This window comes from Mastigoproctus giganteus, chromosome 7 (genome assembly GCF_048544385.1).
Source record: "Mastigoproctus giganteus isolate SK-2022 chromosome 7, ASM4854438v1, whole genome shotgun sequence".
Classification (NCBI taxonomy): Eukaryota; Metazoa; Arthropoda; class Arachnida; order Uropygi; family Thelyphonidae; genus Mastigoproctus; species Mastigoproctus giganteus.
The window spans coordinates 148,438,402-148,460,114 of NC_143581.1; the positions used below are offsets into that span (position 1 = coordinate 148,438,402).

General features: G+C 37.5%; 1 protein-coding gene across 1 annotated transcript in view; it reads right to left on the minus strand.

Annotated features, from left to right (window-relative positions):
- LOC150083256 (lachesin-like) overlaps positions 1-21,713 on the minus strand; it is a 467,532-nt gene that overhangs the window by 41,308 nt on the left and 404,511 nt on the right. Inside the window, exons 3-5 of the mRNA XM_090378452.1 lie at positions 18,148-18,355; positions 6,000-6,170; positions 2,842-2,970 (exon numbers count right to left, since the gene is read on the minus strand). Of these exons, the coding sequence (XP_090234578.1) occupies positions 2,842-2,970; positions 6,000-6,170; positions 18,148-18,355 (508 nt within the window). The remainder of the gene's footprint in view (positions 1-2,841; positions 2,971-5,999; positions 6,171-18,147; positions 18,356-21,713) is intronic.

Consider the following 21,713-nt stretch of genomic DNA (forward strand, 5'->3'; position numbering starts at 1 on the left):
CGGCCCAGGAAACACATTTCCACTCACAATTACTCCACTTCCCCGACGCAGGGGTGTTCTGGTGCGCCATTGGCTGCGATGTCCCAACCATGCTAGTGTTCGATGTGGTCCACGGTGAAATGAATGGTGCCATTATCATATGTTGTTATGTGTTGCCAATCTCGTGTTCAAGCTTAACTAATCTGACAGATTTCTTTCGCTCGGTAGATCCTTTCTCATCTCTGTGGTCTAAACAGCGCGCGGCTGATCTGAATTGGACCTCTGGCTGGCGGTTCTTCCATGCTTGGGCCACATTTCATCAACAGGGATATACGGTAACACTATGCCAAAGCGGCTGTGTCCGAGATGCTCCCCTCTTCTTATCTGGCCCAACAATCATCCTCCCATGGAACTACGTTAGGTGACGTCTCGAACACATTCTTGACGATGAACACCAGTCTGCCGAAATGCTGCTTTGCCAGGCTCTGTCCTTATATAGAGACAGTGCGCATCTTGTTGGAGGTAGTGGCAGGCTCCGCGCAAGAAGTCACCCTCGGGGTGTTTCTAATGCAAAGTATCTAATAAATTTTAGAAAGAAAATGCAGCTGGAAACACGATTCATAGGCCCAAGCAACCTGCTTCCAGTCTTCAGCAATTGTCCTATCCTTCAGTGATATAGTGTTTCCCTAATTTCGCAAGGAGTTGAAATTAATGGCATTAAATGTCACTGAACCGTCGAGATAGGAAGTGTTAAGTGCCTCTTCGCATCCAGTGTTGACTGAGCAGTAAAGAAGTTGACTATAAATTTGGTCAAATCGATCTGCCCTTCTAGCATAGTGCGAACAGATGCGAAGTCCATTCTGTCGGCATTGCTTTCTGTATTGTACCTAACAGCATTGAGGAGTTCAATTGGGCGTACATCTGTGATGTGTTAGAAATAGTAACTTTAAGCCCAGAATACAAGCTGTAGATAGTTTATTGATCCAGCAAGTAACTGGAGCCAAAGCGATGATTGTATGTCAACGATGTAATACTGCAGTCTGCTATTCTGAGTAGGAACGGAAGATTGCTATTACAACCGGTTGATGGGAATGGTATGGAGGGCGGAATTTTATTGATAATGCCCATCATAAGTGAAGAAAGAATTATTGTTAATAGTTGACAGTTATTTATAGGGAAGTTATGAGTCTGTGTTGCTCAGTACTCCAGTACAGTAAATGAGGTCACCCCTCACAACTGAGAATACGTTTAAAAGTAGAGATTTCTTTTTTTAGATAGATGGATTTATAGGCACATATTCTTTCCTTAAGAAAGTGTTCAGTCTTCGATTTCTAAGTCTGTAAGGAGCAGAGATTCTGTAAATTGCGAATGTCTGTGGTTGTAAATTGCGTATAGTCTGTGGTTTATTTGTTTGTTTTAGGAAAGAAAAAGAACCATCCCAGCCGAAGACCGAATAACTCGGCCATGATATGATCAATGCCAGTCAAGGCCTTCCCATCTCCATGAGAAGTATTATTCAGCTTTGGTTGTGAAAGAAATCGAATCCTTTCCTACACAGTGACGCAATCCACTGAAATGACCAGAACAATATCTTAAAGACACATTTTTATAACATCTATTGCAAATATTTTGTTTTAACTTCCATCTCATAATCTCATCTGCCTGCATTTACTGAGTCTACAATTATTTCTTGTGATCTCGTGGGATTACATGGAGTTTCAGCATTTTTCAAAACGTCAGTCAGATGTATACTTGACTGGCATTTAAGCTCGTGAACCTTGAAGGTTCTGGTATATGTTTGAGAAAAAAATCACTTCTTTGATCTATCGCTTTATCTTGCTTTTATAATAATTTTATATTAATTTTGATATAGTTTTTTCATCTTTAAGCGGCAAAAGAGAAACGTGGAGTTTGTTCTGCCTTCATCTCTGGGTTGTTTTTTTTACAGACTTGTTTTTTAATTAAAAATTGAATATTTTGAAAAGATTCTTACCAAAAGCACCTCATTTCTAGTGATATTTCAAACCTTCATTAGTTTTTCCTTTTTTAACAGTTGCTTTCAAAAGTTAATTAGTTTTTTGTCTAATTAATCGCGCAGTTTTTGTGTTATTTTTCTAATGTGGAGACTAGCGATTGCCATTTGTTGCACATAAATCGGTTGATTAGACTGGAGCAGAGAAAATATAAAGATTCTTTTTATACCTTTGATGGATGAGAAAAGAATTCGATTAAGCTTAAAATCCATATAAAAACCAACAGAGAAATCTTCTCAGATAGGAACTAAATGTCTTTAGTGGAAATACTATATTGATATGAAGTTCAGACATTGTACAGGAAGAAGAAATTTTAAAATAATTCATAGGTGGACATTTGTAGATAGATTATTTCTATGTTCATCATTGATGATCATTATTTTGTAGATGATTCTTGCTAACATTGAGTAAAGAATGTTACAAAGCATCGTTCTTAAGTAACACAAGAAGTAATTCTGTGTGTTCAAAGGTTGGATTAAATGAAGACACTTGGGAGAGTTTAGGGTTATTGACAGTCTACTTAAGAACAAAAATGAGTTTAATGAAGAAATGATCAATACGGTCAGAGGGTTGGAAAACCCAAAAAAGAGAGAAGAAAGTTTGACCAACTCATCGCGGTAAAAACACATTCACCACGAATTGGTCTTTTAAACACATTTCTAAATTTTTGAGACTTTTCTAATTATTTTAAGTGCCTCTCGTTGTGCACTAGAAAAATGCAGATTTTAGTATTATTCAGAAACTTTTTTTTTTAGTTTCTGTGAATAGATTTGTACGTTTATGGTAATGGTGTGAATTTAATTATCGGGAAAAAAACGAAACTACTCACAATTAACTTGCAACAGGATTCTCTTGCTGACTGATGGAGGGACGCCATTAGAAGCTATACACAAGTAAGCGGCCATATCTTCTCTCATCACTTGAGTGATATTTAGATATTCCCCTTCGATTTTGGTAGCTGCCAAGAAGAGGAGAGGAGAGGAAAAAAAATTAATTTTCCTAGTAAACACTTAAGAAAATTTGTTTTTGTCTGAAGTTTAAAAAGTTCTAGAGTGATTTAGCTTTTGTTTGTTTGTGGAAAGCAGTTTTTATTTTCTAGCTGTTGTATTTTAAAAAAATAATAACGGTAGCGAATAATAGAAGGTAACTGCTTAGAAAGAAATTCAAGGAAATAATTGCGTAGTTTTAAGATAACACAAAAAGTTGTTTCATTTACTCTGTGAGATTAACTGGAAAACTTTCGCGAAACTTATTTACGTTTTCAGAAAAGATAAATTCTAATTCAAGTAAAAAATATTTCTTTATATCATTAAATAAAGAAATCATTTGTCACTTTAGAGCGACTCTGCTCTTATAAATAGATTTGTCACACTAGTGTTACTTTATTACGTTCTGATTCCTTGAAAATAATATTTATAGCTCTATATACTATAGGTACGAGGGGTTTCCGACTAGTAAGGTAACACATTTTTTCTCTCGATGATGTTTAATAATACGAAGTTGAAATTACACACCAAGAAATAAGTGAACATGGACTACTTCTCCACAAAGTCTCCAGTTTTATTGATGCACTTTTCCCAACGATGGATCAGTTTATCAATACCAGTACTGAAGAAGCCCGTGCCCACACGCAGTAAGCAACATCGCACCCCTGATGAACTTCCTCATCCGTGGTGAAATGCTTTCCTGAAAGGTGTTTTTTCAGAGGGACGAACAAATGGAAGTCTGAAGGCGCTAAGTCTGGGCTGTAGGGGGAATGTGACAAAGTCTCCCAACGATTACGGCGCAACGACTCACGAGTGGTGTGGGCAGTGTGTGGAGTTGCGTTGTCGTGCATCGAATGTTGGCTTTCAGTTTTTCCAACGTTGCACAGTAGACCTGGGCATTGATTGTTCCTTCCTTCCGCAAGAAATCCACCAACAGAACACTTTGGCGATCCCAGAACACTGTGGCCATGATGTCGATCTTCAATGTCAACACGGCCCTCTTTAAATTCATTGCACCAAAAGCACACCTGTCATCACCTTTTTGCCATACACAGCAGCCAGTTCACGGTGAATGTCATTTGGTGAAGACCCTTTTGCTTGTAAAAAGCAAATAACTTCACGAACACCGGTTTGGACCATAGTCGCACAGTAGCTGCCATTTTGCAACTGGAATCTGCTGTGAGGCGATAGTACCACAACACTGCACTGGCGGTCCATTTGAACGTTATTCACGGAACTTTCTCTCAACCGCGTTTCATCTGATTCCCTTTGACCATTATTAAGAAATAAATGTGTTACCTTACTTTTGGTTTTTCTCCCCAGTAACTGGGGTTTTTTCGTCCAGCAAAACAGGCAAATCAACCATAGAACATACGCAATTTACAGACACAAATACGGGTTAATGTATTTAATTACGGGTAACCCTAAAATAATAATAATAATAATTACCTTACTTTTCGGAGTTTTAGGAGACTAACGAATAAGAATATTTTATGCAAAATATTGATTGTGCAAATTTTGTCTGAGACATCGTAGGAAAAGAAAGGCAAGTGGCTATGCTCAGTTTAACATCGACTAGACTAAGGGGAGTGCGTATTTTGACACCTCCAGACAGCTATTCGTATCTCCTAAAAACCTAAATAATGATAATTATTATCGGAACACTTGGTCATGTTATCCAGAAGAACTGTTTCTAAACGGTTCTGAGTTTGCGCAAATTTCTGACTAACTTTTTATTAAGAATAAGCTCAACGATAAGAGCCGTATCAGAAGCGTAATCCTACCCAGCCGTACGCTGGGTTAGGTCAACTTATAATATTTCATTAATAGATTGGCCACCAGGAGCGCGATCTGATCCCAACAGAACCACTGTACTGTGGATTGAACTGGAGAGGTATTAATGCTAGTCAATGGAAGCGTGGATCTCTTTCCCAATTAGCGTTCTGTTTGAGGAATGGAAACATATTTCCGTTTAATCCAACATCTAATCCAATTTTAATGTAGAATTCAAAAACTCCAGCCCAAATATGACAAAATATTTTCACTTGAAAAATAAGCCTAACTCTAAAAATAAGCAAGATTATCTTTGGTGCTTTTTAACTGAAACGCCCTGTATATACAGGTCATTCAGTTTGACATTTGCTTATCTATGATGTGCACAGTTCCGACCTAGCATGGGAAATCCCAAGATGTAACGTGTAGATGTCGTACTTGATAAAGTAAATCAGTGGTGTCATTTACTGTAGCTTAATGTTATGTTGTTCGTGTTCAATCATTGGTCACTCTATATATATATATATATATCTTAATATATATATATATATATATATATTAATATTTTGGCTATCCGTCGGGCTAACAGTCATCTTGCCAGTTAACTGCTAAATTTGGATTTATTACTACTATTTGGCTCTAAATTACTACTAATTTTATATTTATACCATTGGCTCTAACTTAATACTATTTTACGTATATTAGGACATAGTTATGCTGGACGATGACTACAGAAACGGATAGCTCGTTAATTATAGTTGATACATTGTAAGGGTTAGCCCTCGAAAAAGTCCCTTGCAATGTATCTGATTGCCATAACTAACATTTTAATGGTATTTTTATTGCTTATGTCATGGCATAGATTGATTTTTTCCAGGTCACGTTGGGTACTCACCATGGTTTATGGTTTACCTGATAAGCTAGTATATCATATTTTATTTTTAAAAAAACTCTAACCATTATTAACTTAACTCATATATATATATATATATATATATATAGACACCATGAAAATAGATTAATGTAGAATGTGTGAGATTTATGCTGCCTTATAAGCCTACAATACTAGAAGTAAGACCATTTGGCAATCAACAGAACTTCAAGTATTACAATAATTCTCGTATAAAATGCAATGGTCGTTTTGTTTTGGGAGAAACTTCCTGGGAGGACTGTCAAGTTATGTTGAGATTAAGCCAACTGTAATAGGAAAAACTGGGTTATTTCTTACCAGGATATTTTTGCGTTCCTAAAGGTCCTAGATTGATTTCTTTTCCGTCTTCTCTCCTCCAAGAAATAGACGGAGTGGGGTAACCAGCCGCTCGACACCTCAAGCTTACCGTTGATCTCTCGTCTGAAACGGTGTCTGTACTGGTTTCTTCTTCTATGATCGAGGGCGGTACTGTGTACAAATGAAAGTTTCAGAAATTATGCAAATATTTTACTAGTTTCAGTTGAAATAAAAATGAAAGATCTTTTTTTTTTTGGGTGTGATCGCACTTAATAAAAGAATTTTAATATTGCAATCCAATATATATTGTAAAAGTTTGTCAGATCAGATTAATGCCATCAATTGTAGATTGAACATTACATCAGTCTGTCATCTAATTACTATAGTAAGAGTATAATTGGTACTATACAGAGACTCAAAGTGTGTTAAAACATTGCCATAAAAATACTCAGCCGGCAATACGGTCAAAAGACCCTATAAAGATTAAGACAATCCGTCTTGGTTTAGATTGCTATACCCTAGAAATAAACATATAATTAGCAATAAAACAGAATAACATAAAATAATGATCATGCAGATAATTATTGATAATAGGATACTTTGAATGGTACTTTTTCAAGGGCTAACACCATTCAATACATCCAACCAATAATTAGTACGGCTATCTGTTTCTGATTGTTATCTGCCTGTTTAATTATGTCCAAATGATAAACATAAAGGCAATCTATGTTAAACTTTAACTTTAACAGTAAACAGGCAAGATAACAGCTAGCCCGACAGATAGCTTTGAAACGAATATACAGAATATAATACATAAAACGAGTGCCAACCACAATTTTCACTTCAGATGTGGTGTTTTTTTATTTATTTTATACATGTGTAAAAGAAAGCTTATGCTAACATAAGGAGAAAATAGGTAAGAATAAGTATAGTAATAGTACCCTAATTTCCTACGAATAATTCGAGGGAAATTGAGGTTTTCTAAATAAGTTTCTTTCTTATGGTTTTCCTATTGTGTTTTGTAATTGGGTATCCAGTTTTCTTTCTGACCGCTTACTGCGGTTGATCGTAGACGACTCTCTTCTTCTTCTAACTTCTCCACTAATTATGTTCCATAAGGTTTAGTTCTTTCTCCCACTTTTTTTCACTTGTATATTAATGACCTTCTTCCATTGACTGGAAATCCTATCCATAGTTTTGTTGATAACGCATTGTATTCCACCTTCCAGTTTGAGAAACCTTGCCCTGTTCAAACAGCTTCAACTGCTCAAATATCCACTACCAATTTCAGTGGAAAAACCTTTCGAGCTTACAGGCCAGTAAGCCTCCTGGGGTTAATTGCATTTACCCTATAATCTTAAAGGAGGCGGAAAGTGAGTGCATTGAACCATTGAGGATAATTATGAGAGCCTCACTGGACTCGGTAATGATTCCATTAGATTGAAAAAGTCCCAATGTATCTCCAATACATAAGGGCAGTTCAAAGAGTCAATTGGGAAATTACTGGCCAGTTAGTATAACTTCAGTAGTAGGGAAAATCATGGAGACTATGATAAAGGGTGGAATTCAGGATCACTTATATAGAAATGGAATTCTGAAGGATACTTAGCATGGTTTTGTAAAGGGAAAATCATGTTTAACTAATCTGGTTAGGTATTTTTACAGGGTCACTCAAGAGCTGGACTTGGGGAATAATTTCGACGTTGTTTATTCGGATTTCAGCAAAGCATTTGAGTCAGTCCCATGTGAGCGGTTACTTTATAAGCTGGAACAGGTTGGAATCACAGGGAAAATCCTTAGATGGATAGCAGATGGTTCTGATAAATGATTCCTCAGATTGGGTTGATGTAAGAAGTGGGGTTCCCCAAGGATCAGTATTAGGACCATTGTTTTTTTTTGATTTTCATAAATGACATCGATGAAGGGATAAAGGGCGTGATGTCTAAATTTGAAGATAATGTAAAGATTGGTAGAGTAGTTAATGATTGCTGCCAAGCAGAGCTTCTTCAGAATTACCTAAATAGACTTCAGAGATGGTCAGAAAAATGGCACCTATGCTTCAATCCAGCAAAGTATAAGGTATTGTACCTGGGGAACAGTAACCCCAAAATAACTTATACACTTGGCGGAGTTGAACTAAAGCAGGTAGTGGAGGAAAGGGACTTGGGTATTACGATACGGTCAGATATGAAGTTCTCCGAGCATTGTAGACTGGTTGCAAGAAGGGCCCATTGTGTCCTATCGATGATTTATCGAACAATCGCTAGTAGAGATAAGGACGTCATAATCCCATTGTATAAGGCTATTATTAGACCATACTTGGAATACTGGGTTCAAGTATGGAGACCGCATCTAAAGAAATACATCGAGCTTCTTGAAAGGGTGCAAAGACGGGTAGCACGCCTGGTGAGATCGGCAAAAGGGCGTCCTTATGAGGAAAGACTTCGAATATGTGGGTTGCAGAGCTTGGAAACTAGGCACCTTAGAGGATTGAGGTGTTTAAGGCTCTGAGAGGCATAAATCAAAATGAATAAAGACGAAATTTTCACGGCTATAAATGATTTTAGAACTAGGGGCCATAATTTCAAATTACGAGGGGGAGAGATGTTTAGACTGGATTTCAGGAAGTTTTATTTTAGCTAGCGAGTTATAAATTACTGGAATAAGTTACCTACACGGGTGGTAGAGGCTGACAGTCTGGGGAAATTCAAAGGTCAGCTGGATAATTACCTTAGGGAGGAGAGAAATGCATAGGTTGTCCATTTTCTTTTCTCTTATTAATTATTATTATTATTTTTTTTAAAATTTCTTCTTATTATTATTAATTTGTTTTTATTCTTATTATTTTATTATATGTATTTTTTGTTATTTTATTATTATTATTTATTTTAATTTTTTGCCCGTGCAGCCTAAGCCATAGGCATCCTTGCACCATGTGGTCATTACTAATATTAATTCCTTAAATGCTGATCTCCAGGTAATTCTCGAGTGGGGCAAAGATAAATTAGTTGATTTCAATCCTTCTAAAACTCAGTCCTGTCTTGTATCTCACAAAAAAGGATTCTTCTGCTTATCTTCGGTGACACTCAGATGTGAATGGAGAAGGAACCTCCTCCTTTCACACGTATTTCTCGAAAATTGCAATTTACAGAAATTCAAGCTTAATATCAACAAGTATCTTGTTCCACCTTCTCAACTTTCAACTGATGCACGATTCTAACTGCTATAGGATCTAACGCCTTTCGTGTTTGAGGTTTTCATAAATAAAAGAGTGAGGAAACACTGTTGATAAATATGATTGCACAAAGAGGCGCACTACGAAATATAATTCAGAAATACTGTAGCATTGTCTATTTGTATATTTTGCATATCTTAAATCATCAATTATGTGCTAAATTATAATTGAAACAATGTTTAAATTGTTGGCAGCACTTTCTCTACACTTCCTTTCTTTTAGCTAAATTTATCATAGCACAGAAAAATTAGAGGCCATCTTGATTGTCAGTTTATGCTAGTCGAGGAGCGCAAATTCTCGTAGTGTTATTAAAGTCCGTGCATCAATATTGAAAGGCTCTCTTCTAATCACATGCGTCACTTCTAGTAAATTCAGAGATTGTGTTTTTTAGACAGCATCTTTCAAGAAGCCATATTCTTGAAGGTCGCGGCGATTTAAATGAGGGATTCGCAGAGACAATTTAATATGAAATCTCTAGCCAATGAGATTATTGTCTAGAGATTTCATATGTCGAATGCATTCTGGAGAGACTAGTTCCAATTCTGTGGAAATAAAGTGGCTTTCGGTCTTTTTCTGTACATGGTTCTTTCAAGGATAATTGAAAAATAAATCGCCTAATTCACCCAAAGCGATGCCTCACAACATCCTTGAGCGTGTTTCCCCAGTTACTGCAACAATTTTGATTAGCCGATCGATTAACTTCTTCCTCAATGCAGTATAGACCAATGAAAACTGCAACGTAAAGCCTCATCATGCAGTTGCCATGGAGGGGAATTCAAACTTAAATACGGAGATCCTTCTTTGCCTCAATGAGAAATTGTGGGTATGTACCGCGTCATGAAGGTGGAAATCAACCCTAACTATTCTTTAATTGGCCTGTTTGAGTGGGGGGGGGGGTTATTATCTTTCTTAATAAACAAATGTAAGCGAAATCTATCCTGCTCACACGATACTTCTGAGTTATGGATTGGACAAATTCATCGCGTACGCATGTAGCCTTAACATTTTCCTCGCTGCTTTATTAGTATTATCAACACGATGTAAGAATGAAAGCTTATGCAGAATCAAACAAAAAAAACCCACTTTATTTTCCTCTTTTTTGTTTAATATTTGTCCAAACATTCTTTAAATTTATTCAACTGCCCACTTACATAACACAAGGTGGAATTATTCCAACAATTAATTACACTTTTTATGAATGCGAATTTTCACATCTATTCTGCAACGACAAGTTTTAGCTGCCATCAGAATTTGGTTTATTTATCCCTTTTAAAGCCGTATACATTTCACATAGGTTACCACTTAGATGCCTAATTTCCAGAGATTGAAATTTATAGAACTTCACTCTTTTTTGGTAAGAATATCCTTTTGTTCTCTCAACTAATCTTATTGCTCTTCTCTGCACCCTTTCCAACAGATCTATACCCTTCCAAAAACAGGGTTTTCTAAACTTATAAGCAGTATTTCTCATGTGGTCTAGCCATTGTCTTATACACTGAAAGGACAGAATTCATGGGATACCTGGTTGCTAGGCAACGCGACGCTGTCATCCCTCTCGCTAGTGGACGAACTCACCGCTTGGCAGGTATATAGGTATATACACTGCATCATTGTATTCACGTAGATGGCAATTCGATGTCAGTATGGATAAATGTCGTGAGTTAACCGACTTTGAAAGAGGGATGATAGTAGGTGCCTGACACATGGGTAACTTTATGGAGGAGGTGGTACAGAAATTTCACTATCCCCGTTCGACAGTATCAAGAGTGTATCGCGTATACGCCATTTTGGGAATAACATCTCATCGTGGACAGCGCAGCTGGTGGAGAAAGGTGGTGGACGAACGTGGCCGTTGACGTCTGTCTCGCATTGTTTCAGCCAACTGGAGAGCGACAGTGGCAAAAATCACCGCCGACTTCACGAGGGAGGCGCTAGAAACATCTCCACCAAGACCATCAGGCGATCATTAGCCGCAATGGGTTTTGGGAGCCCCAACCCACCAGAGTCCCATCGCTAATACCACGACGCAGGATTCTACGCCTCAACTGGGCGAAAGAACATCGGCACCGGACTTGGATGATTGGATACGGGTCTCCTGTCCGATGAGTCTCGTTTCCAGTTATTTCGAGCGGACGGGAGGGTGCGTAACTGGCGGAAACTGCACGAAGCTATGTACCCGTGATGTCAACAAGGAACTGTTCAGGCAGGTGGACGGTCGGTAATGGTCTGTACGTGTTTAACTGGCACACGTTGGGACCTCTGGTACGTCTAGACGCATCTCTGAACGGTCCAGGTTACGTATCCATCCTTGCAGACCATCTGCATACCTTCATGGTCATCGTGCACCCACGAGTAATGGACTCTTCCAGCAAGACAATGCGCGTCGTCACAGAGCATTGGTGACTAGAACATGGTTCGAAGAGCATTCGATTTTACCACCATGGAATAGCTTCTCCGTTCACCGGACATGAACCCGGTGGATCATCTTTGGGATGCTGTGGAAGGTCCGTTCGAGCTTTGGATCCTCCACCCAGGAATGCGACGGAATTATGGACAGTGGTGCAGCAAGCATTGATTGAAATGCCTGTGGAACGCTTTCGTGAACTAGTGGACTCAATGCCTCAACGCGTGACTGCCCTTATCTGGGCGAAAAGTGGGCCTAGGTATTCCATGATTTCTGTCCACTCGGTGTACGATGAGATATCATGTCTTTGTACCTTCTTGCAGAGTTCCTGTATATAAATATGTAATTATGAATATCCAGGGATCGAGCGCTATCTCTACCATGGAAAATGCCTAAACATGATTTTGAATCAATTTGTTGAACAGTTTTGGACATTTCTTAAACCTACCTTATCAGAATTCCTTGAGATAATTTATATTTCAGTTCTTAAAGATATTTTCTCTCTCTCTCTCTTGCTCTCTGTCGTCTAAGGGCTTTAAAGTATTCCAGAGCAGAACCATTTTTATAATAAAAATGGTAAGAATAATATGTTCTTTAATTATTAAAGACATTCTGAAGAGATTATATATTCGTGTCCCTATATGTTTATATTGTTCAAATCCAAGTATTTATTCGTGTCCCCTTCTTAAAATTTACATTTCGTGGATTGTGCATGACAGCTGATATAACTTAATTTATATTCTTCATAGGAAGTTGCTTTATTCTTAATTCGTATATTCTGGAAGGTGATTTATGTTTGTACAAAACCATATAGTTTCAGCATTTGGTTTTGTGAAATCAAACGGGTTTATAGAAGTTAAGCATCCATGCAAATCCATACTTGCACGATGAATGTTACCTCTAATGAACTGTTAAGTCAACAGCGAATTTTTATAGTAGGAAAGTATTATGGAGAACATAAATCTTTTTCTTTGAACTTCTGCGAACCATTTTGCTCAAAGGACGTTAACAACGATGTCTAGCATGCTAGGGAATGGCATATAAAGTCTGCTATCTGGAAAGAAGTAATCCCAAATAACACGCTGAATATGAACAGATAAAAAAATATTGTAAGCTACTCTGGTGAAGTCACAAGGAAGTGTTTGCATGCTATTTCAAGAGCGTAGTGTTTCCAAGAGGCGCAGTTATTTATGGTCCATAAATTATTTTCGTGCTTAGTGTGTTTTGAGAAATTTCAGTAAACTGTAAGAATTAAATTTTTTACTCTTTCTAGAAGTTTATGACGTCAAATAAATGGAAGCCAGAGATCGATTTGGTGAAATTACTGTGTATGTATGTTATTTTATTTTTATTTTCTTCTGTTGTGGGAAGATTATAGGATAAACGCCAATTTGTTTCCATGAAAAATGAACAGCTGACAGCTGTCTTAAAGCAGTCAAATTTTGATTGAGTTCGACACAAGATGAATTGCAGTTACAAATGTGAACGGACAAGAGGTTACAGAGGAAATAATTATTCATATTTTACTGACAGATTAGCTTTTAATTCTTGGAATTCGAAGTTTATTTCCTAAAATATCTCTGGTACATTCAATGGACGCCAGCAGAAGTGAACAGTTAGCTCATTGATATCGAAGTTTTTCAGTCGGGATTTAAACAGAAGAATATTCGTCCAGTGTGCTGTAGTTTTTCTCCAATTAAAGTGTACGGCGTCTACTAGAACTCTCGATAACAGAAATACTGGTGGCCGAAATTATTAAAATTGAAAATTAGAAAAAGATAAGGAAATGTAGATGTAAATGAAAACTAGAATTATTTTTTTAACAATAACTAGTTTTTCCACCACCGCAAATTATGGACTCATTCCATCTGTACACCAGATATTCTATTACCTGCTCATATCTATTCTGGCTTCTGTTGGCATCGTTGCCATATATTCCTCCACTTCGTTGTCCATGTGGAAACGAAGGTCTTGTCAGATCATTTTTTAGTCACCAAAAAGCCGAAAATCGGAAGGTATCAAGTCTGAATTGTACGAAGGATGCTGAATCATTTCCCAGTGCAATTTCTGGATGATTTCCACGGTGTATTCATAATGGTTAGGCAGACCCATCACTTCCTGGCCCCATCATCAAAGGCTGTACACCAATTCGCTCTGATTACATTGTCTGCAAGGCATGGCATGATGTTAAGGTACACATCTTCCATACGCAACGCATTTCTACTGAGGAGATACCCACTATGGTAAGAAGCTGAATAACATTGCTTGCGGTGCACTAACTTGTACACACCCATTATTGTAAATGCCATATTTATTCTGCTATTGTGCATCATTTCGCGTGCATTTTCTTAACATATACGAGATCCACAAGTTATTTTTTTAACTGAAGTCGACCGAAACTAGTAGTATTTTATTATAGTGAAATTTCGTTAAAACGATATTTGTTGTAACCGGAATTTTACTATATTTCATTTTCATTTGACTTGCATTCGATATGCATGACATCACATACATTTCAAATGTGATATCAGTACATACGTTGAAAGGACATTGAAACAAAACTATCAAGTCGAGTTTTCATGGACTCGAAGAACCGCTTCCATAAATCGTGGTGTATGTCACAAGGTGGTTAAGTACATCTGGAGATGTGGATCTTCATACCATCTACGTGCCATCCAGTAATTATTCCATATTTTGGGGTGGCTCATTTACAGATCTGGTAACCAGTTCGAACTCATCCGAGAGCTGTTTCGATGGCATTTAAGTTTCAAATCGGGGGGAAGGTGAGTACATAGAGTCTTCAGCAAACCATTCCGCACACGTCTGGCGTGGTGGCACGGTGCATTATCCTGCTGGAAGCCGTCATCACTGTCATGGAGGAATAAGTACTTCGACGTGTGTTAATGGTCCGCACTGATAATGCAAAAGAAATCTTTCGTCAGAAATCTTGCACACGTATCAGAGAACCTAGGGTATTCCGGCAAAACATACCCGCACCAATCTGCACTGTCTGCACCATCTTTTGTTATCATCCCAACATACGTATTCAATTGACATTATACAAAAGGAAATAACGATTCGTTCAACTGTCAACTTTGTCCTTTCCATCCGCGGTGTTCGTGTCAAGGTGAGATGCAGATGTCTGTGAAACGTAGTTGGAAAAGGATATCGAATCGGCTGTCTGCTCTGATACCCCGCGCGATGGAACTTCGTCGAATAGTCCTGCTGCGAAGTGTTTTGCAATGCCAGAAATTATACTCTAAAGTCAGTTGCGTCGTCATGGTCATCCTGTTGGTTCGCAAGAGCCGCTGCTGTTGTTTCCCATCCCGTTCATTGGCTATTGGTTTCACACTACAAGTTTTATTCAGAGAGGAAAAGCATCCACATCTGAATTTACCTTGATATATGATTTATTTGAAGCCACCAGGTTTCGATACTTCAGTAATACTTGAGTACTTTCATTTGGTACCACTTATTGGACGTTATGATATGTGTATTCAACGATAAATACAAGCAGAAGATATTTCTGATAATGTTCTATTCGTCTCTCGTAGTTATCCTTTCGTACAAATAGCTTGTATCTAGTTATTATTTCACTTTTATAATAGTTATGATTGAATAGTTAGTCATATATGCAGCTGTTTTAAAAGAACCGTGGCAAGAAATTTATAGAGATATATTAAAACATTTGATTTCATTTGAATTTTTACAGTCTAATGAAAGAGAAGATAGCCCCGCTGGTAGTTTTTGCTACATCCTAACGTGCGCAGTATTTATGTACTAGTAATTGCGCCAAGAAATGGGAAAATATCCTCACTGGTCGGCAGGCCATGATTTGGATGAAGAATGATAGTTGGTGTCTAGAGGTTAAGTTTGCTGTCGTGAGAGTGTATACAGTTTGAATAAAAATGAGAGAAAGATATGTGACAGAAAGGAGAATGGATGTACGGAGTGAGAGAGGAGTGGTATGTTTATTTTGTTCTAAGAAGGCCAGTGATGGTAGAATCAACTTCAGTGATGTACAAAAAGTGCAGTCTGCGGCCATTTTCTACAGAATAACGCGATGTCTCTTCAATCGGTTGAGTTATACCACATATTTTAAAGTTTAAATCTATTTTCCAACTCCATGCCGTGCAACATCTACTTGGCATGACTCCAGGAACTTTCTGATTGAACAATCGAAGAGTGTTAAAAGTTTTGTTGGTTTTGAGCATCGTGTTTCCTTTTGTTTCATGGCAACGATGGATTCTGCGCTTTGTTAAAACGATATTATACAGTGGATCTTCTAGGCATGGGTCAGAAGCACAGACTATTAGGTAGCGACAGCGTCCATGGTCTGGAGAACGTTTCATTAGGCGTGTTTGGTCATTCTAACTTCTTTGTCGCAAGAGCATCTGATAGCTGTAGTCTATATGAATATTGTCGCCGATGGAGTATATTGGTCAGTTTTCTCTTTTGACCCAAAGGATAATGTAACCTTTTAACCAAGACATTGCATGGTGTCAACGCCAACTGCATTTGGCACCTGAATCCCTGTGACCTGGAACCCATCTGCAAGATGCGGTCGAACGGGTTGAATGACGTATGGAGGTATCTATAGCTTCTTTGGTGCAATATGGAAAGCTCTGCAGACAATGAATAACTAAAGTTGCCTAATAACAAACTAAACGCGAAGTAATTGTAATGTTCAGTTTTTTAAAGTTAAGATACGAATAAGAAAATAGGACAATCATTGGAAATGAGTGCAGTAACCAAAGAACAGGTTAAAATATTGAAATAATTTGCGATGGCAATCTCTGACGTATTTTCCTAAAGGTTCTGTTACTTAAGTGTGATAATGATTTGAACAATGCCAGTCACCAGCAGCATAACGACTGTCATTATGATGGAATCAGATAAGCAGCTGAAGGTCCGAAAAAAGTCGAAATTGTTAGTGGGCGATGAAAATGTATTGTACTCCATTTCAAGCAATGCCAGTAGGTAGTTAAAAGGCTGATGGAAATCTTATCGCGCTGATGATGCCGCTTGTAATGAGTTCACACAGTATTGGCTGATGTTCTTCCAGAGTCAATGACAATCACTTGACGACAATTTACTAAAAGAATTAAGAAAAACTTTGGAGATATTACCAGACGGTAGCTACTAATCGCAATTCTTTTCTTATTTGATTCACAGATGGATCGAATTTTAGAGTTGATCTGTGGTTTGACCGATGTTTAAATTTGATGACAGACCTTGCGTACAATGATTTCATTGCTGATGTGCACGTCTGTGAAACTACACTTTAAATCACAGAACCAGAACTAACATAACGTAGTTTCTCTCTGAATTAGTCCAAATCGGAAATATATCAGGAAAGAATTAGTCATTACTGTTAAGTACAATGAACTGTATTTAGCAAATACGAATTATTGAAATAAAAACGCCAGGAGGTTTAGTTGCAGATAACTCTTGGCACTTTCCCAACTGTGAAGTGCAATCATTTATTTCGTAGGCCTCTCCAACTTGGGTTACTGAAGATGAGTACCATTGACGAATGCCTTGTCACTGTATGCTGGTAGAAAAGATATTGGTAATCCCAACAAAGTCTTCTTCTCCCTCTCCATTCCCGCACACTGATTACGGATTTCTTCATGGCATTGCTAATTTGAATCCTTGTTACTGGGTGTCTACGTTTTCCTCTTGGCAACTGACGTGTACAATTAAGGCGTGCGCGCGTGTCAACTTTACGACATAATTCTGGCTAAAATATTCAAACAGTTTCTAACGCAACTCGATACCATAGCTATTTCTCTCCTGGGAAATACCCGGATGCTCCTTCAGGTGCAGGATATTAGCCCTGTGTCACCGCATCATTTTCTCCATAGGTAAAGGAATCGTGCACAGAACCGGAAGCTATGTTGTCATGACAACCGGAGTTAATTAGATTACGGCAAGATAATACTCGAAGCCGTCAATCGCATGATGAAATCTGAAATGTCTGAGGAGCAGCGAGGCAGTCTTCTCATTCTGGTTCTGCTTTCCTTTTGTAATTTTAAGATTGATTGTATTTATTCGACGACTGCGTATTCTTTAAGTGCACTCTGTTTTGTTTTCCTACTTTTTTTTTCGAAGCGTTATGCAGATATTGGAAAGTCTTTGTCTAATTTTGAATAAGGAAAGTATTTCGTTTTGTAGTTCTGTCTTTAATGTTGATGAACGTGCTGATCAAACACTCTACTTTTGTACCTTTGTAATTTGGAGGAAAGCTGTAGCAGTGGGTTTTTTTTGCCAACCCCTTATTTTTCTCATCATTCCTTAGTGCGATTGTAATCACCAACATTAATTTTAATGCGTGCCCAGCGGAATTAACAAAAAAATAATGAGAAATACTTAAAAAAAAATCTATTTATCGCAAAGATATATTGACAATAGCTATTCATAAAAGCTGCGGACAAAATGAATCAAAAACGCATTGAACAATTATATCAGTTTAAATTCACGTATTTTTTTTTCTTCTTTTTACTTACCCATGACATCTAAGAAACCCAGCTGACTAACCATGGGTTCCGTGTTGATTTGACACATATAATACCCCTGATCCATCACCTGAAGATCCCGGATGTGTAAAAACCACTGACGGTGATTACTGTTACTAACCCTAATTCGGGAATCTCGCGTGATCACGTGGGTATGGATGCTCAATAACGTCTGTGTGTCCAGCTTGATCCACGCCACCTATACAGAAATGAGAAAGAGATGCAGTCATTTAAAATGATCAGATCGGGCTCTCTATTATCTATTTTGATAAAACATGGAAATTAAATTAAAAATGCATGCACTTTTGCTTTTTGAACTCGAGTCCCGATTATTGAAACACTCCATCCATCGAATTCCGTGAAATAAAAGGAATCCTCCAGTTGTTGGCTTCATACACTCTGAGCACAGTCATTTCTCTTGGATTCGTCGCTGTCCTTAAAATTGAGACTGAAGTAGATAAGCAATTCTGTTCATTCCAATTGGTTTGGCTGACACAGAAAGTTTGCGCAATATTTATATTTTCTTTGAGAGAAGAATACTCAGTTTATTTCCTGTCGTAATCACCACGAAGAACTTAAGTTTCTTTTCTTTTTGAGTCGAAGTTTTTGTAGAGAAAACAACTGCAGCTAGCTGAATGAAATTTTTATTAGTCTGAGACAGAGAAAAACTGGAAGCCAAGAACACGCTACTGTCCCCAGATAAGTAGAACGTCATAAAGCGAATGTTGTTTTTCCCACTCGGTCGATAAAACACATTAAGTGTGTTAAAAGTTAATAACCTTATTTTAGATGAATGTTTTAAAAAAAAAATATTTAACACTTTGATGCAAGCAGGGATCTGAATAGCCTAGTCATAAATTTAATTATAGCAAACTAGTATTCGTTATTTTTGGTAATAAAAACGCACGGATGAATTTTATTGTCTAAGGGGTTGCAGGTATATTATTTAGCAGCAAATAATGCATTTTAATTGGTGTCATTTATCAAAACTACTTCGTAGAAACAGATATTTAAATATTTTAAAATTACATTTCTGTTTCGTGTTTAACAGGGTTTCTGTTTGAGTCTTCAAATAGCCGTGATGATACCATTTGAGAGCATGTAATGTTTTTCTATTGCTCATTCTGTGTTTTTCTTACAATGGTTAGAAAATTAAAACTATTTTGATCAAAGGGAATGAGAGATTAAGCACCTTTATACATAGGACACCACTTCCAGATTTTGTTCTTGTTTGTCTTAAGGCCTTAGAGGGTATAATTCTTTTAATTACAATGTCCAGTCAGTGTTACTGTAATATTAATTCGTTTTTTTTAATACGGGATAAACTACTGCTCGCAAACGTTTTGTTTCGTAGGATCTCCTTAATTTTTACAAATAACCATAAGTCGCACAGGATTAAATCGGAAGAATATGGAGGATGTAGAGTATTTTTGAATAGTTATCCATAACGGATATTTTTCCATATTGAACTTGGTGGGATGTCCGTGGTGTAGCAGAAAAAGATGACGCTGTCTTTAGTGGTATAGATTATTCGTTGCCAAATCTGAGAGAAGATAATCATACATTGCATTGCTGTTACTGTAAATTCTCTCTGTTAAAAGAACAAGAGGATAACTCCGTGCTTATCTTAGCAGATTGGTTGTTTTTTTTTTTCACTTTTAGTCTGAACTACAGATTGTTACAGTGGTAATCAGACTCCATTTTTTGATTATTTTGTTGAATTTTTTTGATTTAAATACAAAATAATTTGGCATAACGTAAAAACAAAATGTTTGTACAGAATGCCTTAGTACTCTACACACACTCTTAGGATCTTTCAGTGGTGGAAAGAGTTGCTAAGCGTTTCACGTGGTAATAATCCATTGCACACCTTTGCCGTCCAGGAAGCATGATTCAATTAATATTTCATCTTGGATACTGTTCCTTCCAGAACGGAATCCCTTGGATCAAAACGGCATTTTCTGGCGAAGCTTTGTTCCAAGACTAACACATGCTCCGTTTTGGTGAATTACGCAACTATATCTGCAGTTGCTGTTAACCTTTAAAAATGAAATATTTTTATTGCAACTGTTTATAAAGATATGCGATATTTCCATAAAGGCCACGGGTTAATGAAAGCAAAAATGATGAGATGAAGAAGCTGACAGGTTAGAGCACAACATCAATATCTAGGCACGAATCTATCAGGTTTGTGCATGCGTAAATTTCTTGAATAATAGTAATATGGTAGATCTCTGGCCGGGCTCCACGTGCTAGGGATGGTAACTAGTCTGTTCCATCTTGCTGAAGCGGACTAGGCGAAGTGGCCAGTCATACAACACGAACATACTGGCATAGTGTTTTGTGGAAGGCGCCACCGGTGGTTTCCCACATCTGCACCATAGTACAGTACTTTGTGAAGAAGTATAGAATCTCTGCAAAAGCCAGACATATACGACACGAACAACATAACCCAACACCAGACTAAGATACTTATATGCCACGACGCTGATTAGCCTTTTTCTGTACGGCCTCTACACACAGAATAAGCATGGAGTTGCCATAGTTTGGTTGGGGCAGCATATACACCAATAAAAATCATATTGAATAATAGAGTATTATACTCTTTATTATTAATAAGTAAGATTAAACGAAATACAATGGACCGAGTTCTAGTAGAAATTAATCATTAACAATTATTAGTGTGTTCAAAGCTCTCATCTTAAAGGATATACATGATGATTGGAAAGCTAGCAGGTAAAGCATATCCAAGAAACCCTAGAACGGAGATTAGGAAACCGAGATCTCCTTGCCATGTGTTGCTCACAAGTCGATCTTTTATTTGTAATGTAAGGGTCTTCGCAGGTAGCAATGGTCATAATCACCATCCTCCCAAAACGGGTGGAAAAGATATGATTACGAATCACGTCAATCGCGTGCGAGTAATTTTTCGGGACTTTGATTACAACGTGAATGACTTAGTTGGTCATGGGTAAGGGATGCACAGTTCTTCCCCTTCGGAAACTCGTCAAGAAACTTGTCTGCTTTTCATCTGGGAAAAGCAGGCGAGCCGATCTTAGAACATGCTCAATTTATAGAAAAAACATACAAATCCCGCGTGAGCAATAATTTTCTTGTTTATTTAATGATATTTAATTTTTTCCCAATCAGGTCATGAGGAGTTAATATTTCGTGTTTGTAAACCTTTTCAACCACTTGTTGCTTCTAATGGGTTTTGCAAAATTGGTGAAAATCATTGAAGGTGGAGTGTAGACAACAGGAAAAAGGAGGCCTAAATCTAACAAAATGTACTCCTCACTTTATTTTTCTGCCCAGATAACAGGCACCGCGTATGGCTGCAACAGCGTGAGTAAAAATCTAGTCTATGTCAAATCCTCTACCTGGATTAAATTATGATGGGGTAGACTGTCTCATTGCATATTAATATCTTTATTGCAGGCAGTGAATGGTTACATGATTGCCTGATGCAATAATACCCACAACAGCGACAATGCTAGGGATTTAACATGAAATAACTAATACAGGAAAAATTACACAAAACATATATTAGAACATAA